Below are 14,802 nucleotides of genomic sequence, written 5' to 3' on the forward strand. Positions count from 1 at the left end.
TCGATAAAACAAAGCTTATATCGTGCCAAGCTACTCGAAGCACGCGCGCAATTGACTGCATGTGCATAGGCGGTGAATTTGAACTCATCAATCTGGCATACAATAAATTACTTACGTTCTGTTTGTTTGGCTTGTGTCTATTTATCTAACTCAGTAGTTTAGGTACAATGAACGCAGTAATTGCAGAAATATACGTGTCTGTATCGATTGTTTAATTTATTTTGAAGATTTAACAGATCTATTGAAGACTCAGTACAGTCCTTTTTGCCTCTATATTTGACAAGTAAAATGTGTAAAATCGGCTATGTTATTTTATATATTAATATTGCAGTGTGTTGAACTGTTGAAGAACTTGTTTATTTCATAGTATTATTATCATTGCAATACAAAACCAGTAAATTGATAACACTTAAATAATGAAGGCGGCGCCCTTATCATTTTCAAGCGATCTCTTCAAGGCAATACAATACAATATATAAATATACATGTTACGTTATATACAAATTTGAAGTTCGTATTCCGTTCTACGGTAAACAAAAACTTGGGTCCTTAACATTTTCCAAATTTGAGAACAAGTTATTTTGCAATCTAATTTGTTGTTTAACAAGAATTTTCTTTAAACCCACGCTTATATCTAATTTAACTGAAACTTACGTTTGCTCGGAGAATACAAAGACAGGCTGGTTCGGATACTGTTTCTAAATTTAATAAGATAACGCCATCTAACGAGCGAGGCGGGAAATGTTTTGTATTCTTTGTAAGTTTGTAGTTTCAATAATTGACGTTGAATTTGTCGCTGTAAAAGCGGAGGAATAACTGTGGACTCTTATAAATGTATTCTATTTCTCTTTTAGGGTCACAATTAACAGAAATTATAAATGAATTAATGAATGTTTTTTTTATATTGTTTTTTTGTCTTTTTGATGTAGAAATAGCACTGCTTCAAACTCCGCTTTGAATAACATGATAGAGATACAAAATGATATTTTTACCTTTGCTTAGATTCTAAAGACCGATCGTTGACTGGGAGATATTTGTTTTATTGTGTGATAAACATATTGAAATACATACATATTTATATATTGTTGACGAATCGACGTTTAAAACATTGTATATATTTTTTACACGTTCTAAAAGTTGTATTATTATTAAAATTCTAGTTGTTTATATATTTCACCAGCCCGGTCATGAAATTTAAGAGAACTTTACAAAGAATCAAAATAAAATAGTTTCTTCTATGTTAACTTAATATAAAATGTGTACGGTTACACTGTAAAGTTTTCCTTTTGATGAGAAATAACAAGATAAATCAAATTCTCATCGAAGAAAAGTTGATAAAGTTACCACTTCTGCTTGACCTAAATGCTTTGAGGCATCGGTCCCTTTGAACGAGATCCTTCATCAAAAAGTCATGTCGCCTTATTTCTTTCTTCATATCAATCTTTTATGTTCAGGAGTCAGCTGCACGAGGTTTTTGTCATAAGCAGGATATTTATTATTTACTTGCGAACCGACCTCGGAGCGGAGAAATTTTTTGCTTGTGTTTATGGATTACGGCGAAATAATGACTGTAATCCTGTTATATATACAATTTAATATTAGCGCCTGTGTAGTGTATTATACAAATTTAAGTTTAGTTATTAGTAAAGAAAGAGTTTTGGGGGCGTAATTATGTTGCTGCACGAAGGGTCAAGAGTAGTTTTTAAATAAAAAATCATGCTTCATAAATTTAAATTAAACTATATTTTATAACTTTTTAATTACATTCATCAAAAATAATATAAGCAATAATGACAATGTACAATACGGGTTCTTGAATATTGTTTAGTTAGTAGATGTACGACGTAAAAGTCTTAGCCCCAGATTTTTTGTCTGTTATGTGCTCATGCTGCTTGATAGGCAAGTAGATGATCAGCCTTCTGTACCTAACACACGACACGATTTTTCAAACTAAGACATCCGGTTTCTTCACTATACTACCACACTCCGTGATTCGAACGTTAGGAATCAATGTTAAGAGACCTAGACTCAAGCCACTAGGCCAACACCGCTCCAAAATATTATATCCGCGAAAATTTGTGCAATTACACTTTATTGTCTCTTATTCGTGTTTACGTTTAAATGAAAAACAGTTTTAACCACATTAAATTATATTTTATTATCCAGCAAATTATATTATATAATTATATCCAGCAAGTGATAATTGCAAATTATAATAATTATCCGATTTAAGTTTTAATTTCTTTATGCAATGTGTTTTCCGTTTTGGCCAACATACTGAACGTAACAACTATACTTTTTCATATTATTTTATATACTTTAATTCTTTATATAATAAGACATTAATAATTTTATTTATATAAAGAATTAATTAATTTAAATTTATTTACATTTATTCATTTTATTAATTAAATATACCTGATATTTGTACTATATAAGCCTCTAAGTTGAAGTAAAAAGCTCGTGAATAGTAGACATTTCGTTTCCGTAGTTTAGCTAAGAAATTGATTGCAGGCGCTTCTAAAGTATTTTTGACTGAAATCTCCAAAATTACTAGACTAAAAAAATTTTGATGCAAGTTTCTGTAAAGTTACATTCCTCGTTAGATACCTCCGATTGTTACATTAACTGTAACTGTTACATAACTTTAAAGTGTTACCGCTTACATACGTGTAAATAATTTACATGAAAATGGTTAGTACCTATTGTAAGTAAGAAACACTCCTCCTCACTAGTTTGTCATACAATTATTGTTAGTGTTTAGACATTATCAAATTCACGATAGAACTATTTAATCCTATTATCGGATCCTAGCCGGATTCCACCGGATTTCTACTTTCGAAGAATCGTCCAGACACCTTTGAGTAATTCCACCCGTATTACCTCGACGTCCGCCGTTTTACAACTGAGCGTTTTTGAAGGCAGTTTTTGCCGCGCACCACTACTTTGTGGAACGAGCTGTCCACTGATATATTACCGAACCAATTTGATTTAGGGTCCTCCAAGAGCGTACCAATTCTTAAAAGACCGGCAACGGCAAGTGTCTATGGGCGGCGGTGTCACTTAGCATCAGGTGAGCCTCCAACCCGTTTGCCCCCTGTTCTATAAATTGTAAGTAGCCATATAAAAACATATACTGACGAATTGAATATTCTTAAAATCAGTTAAAAATTAGTAATACAACAAATTCTTTTTGCTTCGTAATTCGCTAGTTCATACTCTGAAATACTCATACCTTTGTTCCGCCGCTAGTAATGATTAATTTAAATTTCTAAGTAGATCGGTTCAATAACATTCTCACTCGGGGTTCAGTAAATAATCTTGAAATACTATTAATCATCGTCAAACCATTATATATATAGATCTTGCTGCTTCCAATGAAGGGTCTCCTATGCTCTGTGGATTATCAGGTAACCCCTAATGCAGGCAGTGAATAGCAAATTTAAGTCGTTTTTGTTTCTGTGGATTTTTTCACGTTGTCTTCCTTTGCTGTAATAACAAGTCTTCATTACGGATGTATTTTGGGGCTTAAACGCATCACCTCAGGGCTTCGACTCTTATGGACGCTCGACATACTAACATCCCTGTAAGGTTGTTTTGTACAGATATTATCCCAATTATCCCATACCATCCATACATAAGCCATAGATTCCATCAATTTTACATGACTTTATATAATAATATTGCTAATAATAGTCGTTTAATAATCCTTATTATATATTAGTGATATTAATAAAAAAATATTTTTGATAAAACTTTAGCATAATATGTGATACTAATGTACTGTAGGACTCCTATTACGATTTATTTTTACCAAAACGATTAATAAACACCTTGTTAGCGTTAATTAAAACATTACCGAGATTTAGACTTCGGCCTTACATCTGTTATATCATGTTAAGGTAAAAATAGTTTATTACTCGTTTTATGTGTTCCAAATCTCATAAATTCCATTCAAGAAGATAAGTAATATCCACATGACTAAGCACTAGTTCGTCAGAGTTTCGGGGCCTCTGGAATAAAGCCAAGAAATCTTTCGCTGGCTATTTTCGCGTCATATATACGAATGCCGTGACAACGGTCTAACTTATGCACTAAACTAGTAACTTCGAAAAGTATATTATGTGTTATACCAGTTATATATTTGGTTATAGGTTATCGTACAAAATAAACGTCTTGAAATCAAATTTATTAAACACTGAACTTATCCCGCTTGGTATAGGTTCATAAATGTCATAAAATAAAACGTAAATGATTTAGTGTCTTAGAAGAAATGAAACCAATACTAGGATTAGTAGTATTAATAGATGGGTGAGAGGTATATGTCGCAAACAGAGAGGGCGTACATAATACATATATTTTTCAGTCAGAAACATCGTCACTGATGAAAATAAAACAAAACGCAACGTAAGAGCATTTATTTCACACATTTACATCGTGATTTTGAACAATCAAAAAATATTACTAGGATTATTCGATTTACCCCTTAGGCCATTCACCCATTCATTGTTAAGAAATAATACCAAACCGAACAGCACGTAAGTAACTCTATTAAAGTGGTCTTTGACTAGCATTCATTATGCCCCTGTCTAGTTTTACATTTCTTTGTCGGCGATTGTCGTTGCATGGATGCATGAATAAATTGTTTTCATAGTGATTCCAACGATCCCAACTAACTGGTAGGTCAGGATCCTTTTCTCATAGAAAACACATAGTAAAAAGCGTGTTCTATGAAAGGGTGGAGCTCGGATCCGGGGTAAATCATTCATAAGCTCCGTTTTGTTTTCTATTCGGGTGTAATCGGCGAAAGGCTGGAATTGCTACTGACGTATATCTACTTCAGGTTATAGTGACAATTAATGTCTACAATGAAGTTGAAAATATGTATTAGTAATTTTTATTAAACTAATTTTTCTATAACATAAATATTTAAACGTTAATCTTCATAGGTCTTATTTCTCGGAACTTAATGATAATATAAACCAAGCGATAAAGAATAAAGTTTTGAGAGCACCTCATAAACATAGACTTCCTTCCTAATCTTAAATATTTTTATACAAAACTTGTAGTACTTATTTAAAAAAAATAACACAGTGAAATGTGTATATGTAGTAATAAAATGTTATGGTTCATTTGTGTAAAAACAATAGCGTCAAATAGGTGGGGTTCAAGACATTGTGCCAGGGCTGCGCCCGCGCCGATCACCCGAGACCGATGCGCATAATGAGATGCAGTGTTCCTCCAGATGTTCCACAGACGCGACCCAACGTTTTTGTCTTAGATTTTTTTGCTTCAATGTCTCAACTATATATTTTTTCATAGATGATTCATTTCGACAAAAAGATCTTGAATACCCATAGAACTAAATTAAACATATTTTATTAAAAGTCAAATTTTAAGAAATACAAATATCCAAGCTCTCACAAATTATTTCTTATTTTATTTTTATATTATTAAAATATGATACTATTTAAACTGTGCAGTTAAAATAACTATTGATATATAACATGTGGAGTATCAAACAAGTTTATAGTTGAATATTATATTTCTTTTGTTCACGAGAAGCTAAATATAATCTTGTTTGCGAGACGATTTAGAAGCTGTGGACGTCGTCGGCTAAAGTTTATTTATGTATTCATAATCTTTACGTGAAACTTCAGAACGGTTTGAATAATTTTAAAACATAAATTACCAGAATAGAGTATTTCAATGAAAATAAAAACTAAAATTGATTATGAAATTATAGAAATATCGATTTCCATGATATATAATTCCTACCTCCACCGTGATAAAATACACCGTATAATCCTATATTAAATCACAATTATTCATATTTGTCCGATACAAGTTCATAAAATCAGTCGAAACGCCGGCGCAGCTCCATACTTCTTTACATTCCATATGAATATAAGCACTATGGGAAGTAAGGAAGCACGGAACTAGCGCAAGGCTATAGTATCTTCTTTCTTCTTTCTTGATTCACTTAAGCACACAGTAAAAAATAACGATTTATCACTTGCGAATAGTATGAGTAATACGCCATTTCGATGTGGTTCCAATCACTCGTGACAGATACCGAATTATAAACCGTGATGTCGATGAGCGACACAGCGTCAGGAAAGCTCGCCGAGCACTGGCGGCACACGGTGTGCGCAAGCGCAGACCAGCTCTAAAAATGGAGTCAACCGGCGGAGTTCGCTTACGACTCACGAGTACCATCCATTCCAAATTTGTATTTTTCCCGAAATAGCCCGGCCGCCGGACGCCCATCGGATCGGTTACGAACTTGCACCGACCTGCAGCTTGCGGGGATTTGGGTGCACGGTGCGCCGCAGCCTATGGCCACCGGCCCACCATAGGACGTTATGTAAGGATACTGTAAACCGCGCCGCGTGACGACCGTAACGAAAATAAACGTGCACACAGAATCGGCGCCGGCGACGGTGCCACATGTGCGCGCTCCCGTCGGCGTTCCGAGGATCGCTCGCTGGAGGGGAGTCTATTATTAGTTGAACACCATCCACCACTGTCACCTCCCGCGGGGTAGTCAGGCTATACATAGTTTACATCGCAAGATCTGGCTATTCATCGAGTTCAAAGACCCCCTGAAAGAATTTTTAAACTTGTGTTAAAAATAAAGTCACTCTAAATAATTATCTTAATTGAATCTAAAATACATACGAAATGTATGCATTCACGCAGAAATAATATCACATAGAATAGTCTAAAAGCCTTAGGAATTCACACTGCTTACCATAAAATGTACGTTCCCTCAGTCAATAAAAGAATTTGGCAAACTTTCGTAGACAAACAAGTGGGACGACAGCCAACTCATCTTTTGTCTGCTCGAAAGCAACATAGTTTTGTTAGCATTTTTATATCGCTATGTTTCAAAGAAGTAAACAGGAAACATTAATCCTATGTCAAAAATGTTGTTCTATTCTCCGACTATGACAGCTATCAATTTTCGATAAAAATGCAGTATTAAATCTAAAAATTTGCCGTGAAACTTTTGGAGCGTAAACGAATATTATTTCTTTCACGTATTCCAGTACAAAAGGGAATACTTTCCTTTGAATTTAACGACATTTTACGTGATCAGCTAAGATGCGCTAGTGGGTAAAGAATCGCGATGCTGCCCGCAGTATGAACGACCAAAGAGCGCCTGTTGAATATTAATGTGACATTGTTATTGGCCACAGTTGCCCGCTGTTGCCCCAATCGCACATTTCCATAACTTACTATTCGAGATCTGCCGGGAATCAGCTCGCTTTTGTACGAATATGATCGCTGAAATAACCGCGCACGTTAATGCTCTTTTTAATGTGTTAGATCGTTTATTGTGAATATATCATGGCGTAAACACAACATAAAACTAAATTGTATAGAAGAAGCGTACTGTGATTCATTAATTGTCAGTATCTAGACGGTACTAAGAGGGCATTAACAACAATCTGTTATTACATCAATTATGCGAAGAATAAATAAATGCCTATACACCGCACGTTCAATTACGTTTCAATGGAAATGTATAAAACGCCTGGTACTCATAAACTCTACTGAGAATTAAAGCGAGTGTGGTTCATTTCAACGCTATTTTTTATGATCCGGTTTAGACCCAAGAAAGCGTAAATAGTTTAAGACAAATAATGCACCACATGTTTTATTATAGGGTGATCTCATAGACCACGAAGTAACGTTATTATTATTCATGTTTTTTCAAGTCAACATTTATTGTGATAAAAACCCCAATAGAATAATTTTATTCTATTTACCCAATAGAATAAAGTTGAAATTTAATTATATAATACTAACTGAAGTTTTATTAGGTTTCTGAAAATGTATTAATGTTTACCAATAAACGCCTCTTATATTTATTTTATTTATATTATTTACATATAAAGAAAGAATATTATATCGGATAATTTATATCGTTATTTTAAAAACTGTCTAACTACCTACTAACTGTAATAATGTGACATAAGTTATTTCATCCTTTTTTCAAATAACTTTTCCGTTTTTATACATTCTAGTGTAAAAGATGTGTTGATAACAACTAAATCAATATTAATGTGCTCTTTTATCTCTTTCTGTCAAATTATGTTTACGCTATCATGAAAAGAGACAGTTATAAACTTAAAACTAGTGCAAGTAAACTGATTTAGTTTGTAAAATAGTATAATGTATATCAATATATTTAGGAACTACATCCTTTTTACTTATATTTTGTAAATGATAGCGTCAATGTGCTACCTACTTAAAAATAGCAACTATGTTTAAGGGAAGCTTGAACATAAACTGAAGCAATAGCTAAAAATTGAACAAAGTAAATTCCCATTGCAATCCTTGTCTATAACGAGTGCTTTATGTTAAGCCGCACTACAAATTAGCGCTCTCGCTTGTAAAATAGTGCGGTTTTAAACAAGCTGCAACTCAGTTAGGAACTTTACAAGTTTCAGTTCATCTGCAGTACGCCCTGAGTACTGCTAATAGCTACTGTAATCTAGGTTCTCACTGCTAATAAAATTTAGTTCAACTTGTTCGCACCTTCATTAAATAAACTTTTGTTTAAACCTGAAAGAATGGGGGAGCTTACGCTGTTGTAGCTGTCTTAATATGAGATTTTAGAATATTATGTGAGGGGATCGCTATTATAAAAGAAATATTTCTGTTTTTGGAATTATAGAAGTGTCCCGAGGCTTTGCGTTTGCATATTTTATTTTTTAAAAGACTATGTATTACGCATCGTATTGCAATTGTTTAATTTCGTATGGAATTGCGTCTTACCGAGATTAAGAACTTGAAAATTAATATATGTATGGTAACTGCCAATTACAAAATATATATTAACCTAAACGCTTTTCGCTTCTAAACGAAATTATTTTGTCTTAATCATCTACACTTAAATACCTACATGTCGCGTAAGTTGTTTTAAAATGTCTTTAAATGAGTTGGTGAACACGTGTTAACCAAATAGTAGAACATAATTTTTACTGGTGTCGTTAATTAGGTGTTTAGTAAATTTTTAATAATTACAAGTTAATATTTCAAATGTAATTATATAATTCAAACAAACATGTAGAATAGCTGTAATTAACTACTCTTCTGCCAGAACGAAAAAACCTTAAAGTACAAATTTTAACAGTAATAGTTATATAAAGTAATAGTCTCATCTATTAGCTACACTTACATTAGCTGTTTATAAATTAATTAAAAATGAATGAAGGTAAAATAGAGTACCTTATAATTTATATGAAGTCTGTTGATTAGTTAATTTTAAATTTTCTTAACTTTAATAAGTATTCCGTATCACAATGACGTGATAGCCAATGATTAAGCGTGCCTTGACCGTCTAATTAAAAAACGCATTACAATGGCGTCATCCCACGTTGTGTTAAACAGCGTATAAAATTATTAATTCTTATTAAGTCACAAGTACGAAAACGTCACGTGCTACATATTATGAATATTTTTCTATTAATAATAATAAGTACTAATAATTTTTCTTTGGTAACTCAAGTGATATTTTAATGGCACTGTCATCACAAATCTATTATTGTATTCGTATGTAATTGTATATTTTAAATACGTCATCTTCATGTCTCACTTAAATGTTCGCGTAAAGGCGCGACTCGGGCGCAACGCACGTATTCAAACTGTTGGTATACGCAGGACTGCGGGCGAGTAGCGACCACGACGTTTGACCTTATTTAATTAGTTCGTTCGTTTTTACTCTTTGATACGTAACAGCATATTAAAATGTGTACTGTTTTATTGTTGCCATCTACGATATTAACATTAATTTACAACTACAAAAAGTTCTCACCAAAACGCCGATTTTCACTTTTTGCAGCTCGTTACATTGAATCGTATTGTTCGTTTCGCGTGTCTGTTGATTTTGACTTTTACGTGTTAGATCTACAGCCGGCAGGCGTGATCCTGTGCTCTATTTCTGTTCTGAGTTCAACCACCTCGGCACGAGCTCACGGAATTTTTGCCATGGAAACCAATCTTTGGCTTACGTCGAAAGATTATCTCTGAAATGAAATGAACACAAATTATTTAGATTATATTTGTTTATTCGTAATACACGAGTCGTTCGTTTTGATTATTTTTGGGGATTAATTCTACGTTTTAAGAAGTCATATAAAACGTATGATTATTGAAGTTCTTATGAGAAAACATTTTTAGAGTAGGACACGCCTAGCCACGTGTTTCTGTTCTATTAGAAATATATCTTCGATACCCGGGTATAGTTGTTTCGGCTTGAAAATGAAACAAGAGCAAAGGCCGCTAGTTTTTCTACCTTAGCATTAACTAGCCTTCACACCATTCGTCACCAAAAACATACATCAAAACGCACCCATAAATAAATAACTATTAAATAATTCTGGATGTTATTAAATATTCTTATTGTTTAAATCTCCTAAGATGTTCCTTCTATCATTGGTAATCTCTTACAGCGCTATGAAAATAATGCTGTCCAAGCTGCCTCGTCCCTGGATAGTCGACGCTGCCAAAGACGACGGCTACACTGCACTTCACTTAGCTGCGTTAAATAATTACGCAGAAATCGCCGAACTACTTGTACAAGGAGGAGCCCAGCCAGACCTACAGAATGCAAACATGCAAACAGCACTTCATTTAGCCGTCGAAAGACAGCATACACAAATAATACGTCTCCTTATTGCAAATGGAGCGAACCTCAATATTTGTGATAAGGTAAGAGAAAATTCTATATATCAAGCATGCCTCTATAGATATTCGTGAAAACGGATATGAATTCCTAAGATTCCCCTAAATACTCTATCTACATATTATAATATGTATCAATTTGCAGTCATTAGTAGCTAAGCGAAAGTGAACCCAAGAAGGCCTTCTGAATATTGACGATTTTTGATTGTATATTAGTTATCCTTACTAGGGTCGCATAATATGTTAACCTTTAAATGTTAACATCGCGGGGGTCTCAAATATATGCTAAACAAGTCATTAAATCTGCCTTTTAGGTTCAGAATTTGAATAGTAGTTCTATTTATTAAGTAAACTAATGTATTGTACGCGAAATTTAGTATATTTATTGCTCTTCAAGTAAACGTCACGATGTTTTAACAAATGAAGCCTATTTACTGGTAGAACTAGTAGTACTAATTTATTTAATTGATAATGTGCTACATAAAGACTTTCCAGGGATACCTAAATTTATTCATTTTAATATTTATACATATACTTTTAACTTTATTTTAAAACAAACATTATAATGGCTTTTGAGTTAGTATATAATAATAGTTATATAAATAGTTTAAAATATAGTAAAATATAGTTTAAATATAGTAATTCAAATATAGTATCCAAATAGTTTCAAAAATAAAGAAACTAGAATCGAGTACATATTAATTATTTTTTACATTAAATTATTAATTAAATTATCAACAAATTTAACATTCCAGGACGGCGACACACCATTACACGAGGCTCTGCGTCATCACACTTTGCAGCAACTCCGACGTCTGCAAGAAGATACTGTGTTCCCCACACTAGGTGGTATTGCGAACGCGCTTGATAAGAAATCATCAGCTTCCATCGCATGTTTCTTGGCTGCCAATGGAGCTGATTTGAGTATAAAAAATAAAAAAGGTTAGTTTTTCAATTACTTAAAGGAATCTTGTTGCCTAACGGATCAAAAATAAATGTACGTATGAATGTCTCTAAAAACATTAATGCTTTTAAATTCACATTTACTGCCAGTTCTCAAATCGAGGGAGTATAACAAACGAGAAGAACTTTAAAAAGAAATCAAAATTTTTAATCGCCAAGATATAAAATAAACCAAAGAATTGGTTTATATTTACTTTCTTAGTTAAATCACATTAGTATAAATTAGGATTTTGTTTCGCTTATTTTGAAACGAAGTACATAGTATATTATCTTTTCGTGGAGTCAGAGGAATTTAATCTTTATATATACAAATGATACAATGAGTCACAATTGCTTAGAATTTAATATAAACAAACAACTTTAAATTTATGCTTTCTTTGCTTGCTTTGCCTTATCTACGACTCGTTACAATAACGACTCGTATTTTGGGTAATGATTGAAAATGAAAAGTCAAAGAAAGATTATTTCTAGCCATAACGCCAGTTCACATTAAAACCTATTTATTTTAGTAAAATAAAAGCGACCCGTCATATTTATACGACATATGGTGCTTACGTCAAACGCCTTGAAAATTATTATGAAAATGAAATGCAGTCGGGGAAAAACAACTTTAATAAAACATAAACACCGTATATATTTTAATACTGAATCTCAATTGATGTTATTCTATTTTGAACCTAACGTAGATAACCTATAGTTCAGATTAGACAAGCCGTTTTTTACGATATACATGTATGGAGAAGGTTTGTAACGCCCAATGGGTCATGGGCCAGACATTTATGTGGCTACTTCGTTTATCATTTTGAAGTAAGTATCATATGTTGGCATGCTTAATATATTGTTATTTTTTACCAGAAATCAAAGTCGAGGTAGGTCACAAAATCGATACGTATAAGCGGTTACATATGAAACTTATGTAATATAACTATAACTTTTTTTAATATATTCTGATACTTATTGTGAAACGATTACAAAGTTTTATTTAAGAATCTACGGTCTACGGTCTAGTTTTGTTTCGAGAAACAAATATCAATGTTGGCTAAGTAGCTTCAGCATGCAGCTCCCTTCCCTGAGGTCAAATGGTAAAACCTCAGCTGTGCTCCAATGGATTTTCTAACGCCCGAACCCAATAATTAATCCACAAACTCGGATTATTTTCAATCAGACATCAGACCGTGACAGTCGATCGATCTCCTATCTGCATCCCAATAACCAAACCCGACGAAGACAATCCATTGTTGGCGACGGATAGAATGCAATCTTTTCGCTCTTTACACTCATATTTAATAATCATTGTTAAAATATCTTCTCTTTGTTTGTCTTTGTTTAAAACAAATCAAATAGCTTTTTAATTATTTAAAAAACTGGTGTAAGTTAAAATCTTAAGATAGGATATTGGCACAGTTGAACTGTCATTTTAATATAAAGGTTTATCCACATACACCGTTTCCACCTACCATGGATAGCTTGTACCGACAGATGGCTATTACAATCCGTCGATTGGTTATTGGCACACTTTTATCAATATTAGGATATCTATCTCAGATGGTCAAAATGGATTGAGATAGGTTATTGGGTTTTAACACTCCCTTGTACGGTGAAGGCACAGAAGACTGATCATCTTTTTAGTAAACACATACAGAAATCTCAGACCCATACCTAAAACCACTTTTTTTTCAAATCTAACAACTTTTCGTAATGTAGTTTAAAATAAAATTTACGTATTCGTAGGCGAAGAAGTCGATAATAGCCGCATCCAGTAAACGCTATTTAGATTGCTCAACTTGCATCGGCGCCAAAATACTTAGACATGTATAGCACTCAACGCATACTCGAATCATTAACAATTTTATAGCGATTTTATTATCTTGCCGATTACCGCCTACGTCATTTGGCCCTTATATGCCTTTAAGCAGTGTTAGACTTAGCGTATAACTGTCGTCCCTAAGGTGGCCATGCCTCTCTATGTAATAAAGTATGTTTTTTTCAATATACCTTGGCCATACAAAGAAAGAAAACATCGCGGGGAAACGTCTCATCAAACGTGTTTTAGATGAAAATTTGGAAAAAAATGATGTCCGACCTCATCACATTGTAAAAAAATACAGCTGAGATTCAGAAATAATTACAAAATCAAACGAAAAAGTTTTAATGACTGATAACCTTTTCAAAAACACACAATATTTAGTTATAATACCTCCTGAGTATATTTTTAGGTTTGAATCTGATGACCATTTCACAGATCAGTGAGTTTTGTCACTTATTACAGTCCCTAATGATTAATGCATATCATGCCCCTTATATTCCTTGATCACTGAACCGTATAGGAATAAAATATATGTATCCTTTTGTATAAATCTAATACGGAACTTCATAATACTAATTGTTTAGGAATGGTAAAAAAAAAGTAAATGAAAAAAACGCAATGCTTCAAAGTAAATAACTTAATCGTTTCAAATGCGCTTCAGGTCAAACGCCATTAGACTTATGCCCAGACCCGCATCTACGTAAAACGCTGACATCATACAGAAAGGGAGGCCCAACCGATGATACCCCCGAGACCGAGACTCGCTCCTTCAGTCCTCCCGTAGCCAGCACTTCTGCAGAGGCCCCAACACCCGCTCCCGAGGCCCCAGTCAAAACTGAAACGGACGAAGAATGTCTAGTATGTTCAGATGCAAAACGGGACACGCTTTTCAGACCTTGCGGTCATATATGCTGTTGCAATGTTTGCGCTGCGCGGGTGAGTTTTTGAAATTTATATTATTATGTGAAAAATCGTTTATTTACTTACCTAAATAGAATAAGAATCTAATGGTATCAATGTTAATTTATTTATTTAGACCTAACGGTTTATGATATTATTTTGTTTGTTTATATATTTATTATAGTTAATTTGTTTATAAATCCAAAAAAGTATCCTTAAGTTTTTATTAAATATTTTCAAAGACACAATCAAGAATCATAGAAAAATCAATATCTGCTATATACAATGGGCAGTGTTGACCAAGTGGCTGACCTCAGAGATGAGAGTCGTAGGTTCTTTTCTGTCTATATGTGCATTTAACACTCACTCTTACGGTGAAGGAAAACATCGTAGGTAACCAGCATGTCACAGACCTAAAAGGTACGGCATGTATTAGG

At 33.4% G+C, this 14,802-nt stretch overlaps 1 protein-coding gene across 1 annotated transcript in view; it reads left to right on the forward strand.

The window, feature by feature from the left end:
• The window catches only part of LOC110999642 (E3 ubiquitin-protein ligase MIB1), a 122,383-nt gene that overhangs the window by 104,415 nt on the left and 3,166 nt on the right, over positions 1 to 14,802 (forward strand). Inside the window, exons 12-14 of the mRNA XM_045631583.1 lie at positions 10,464 to 10,722; positions 11,451 to 11,637; positions 14,127 to 14,401. Of these exons, the coding sequence (XP_045487539.1) occupies positions 10,464 to 10,722; positions 11,451 to 11,637; positions 14,127 to 14,401 (721 nt within the window). The remainder of the gene's footprint in view (positions 1 to 10,463; positions 10,723 to 11,450; positions 11,638 to 14,126; positions 14,402 to 14,802) is intronic.

The sequence above is a fragment of the Pieris rapae genome, chromosome 16 (genome assembly GCF_905147795.1).
Source record: "Pieris rapae chromosome 16, ilPieRapa1.1, whole genome shotgun sequence".
In the NCBI taxonomy this organism is placed as follows: domain Eukaryota; kingdom Metazoa; phylum Arthropoda; class Insecta; order Lepidoptera; family Pieridae; genus Pieris; species Pieris rapae.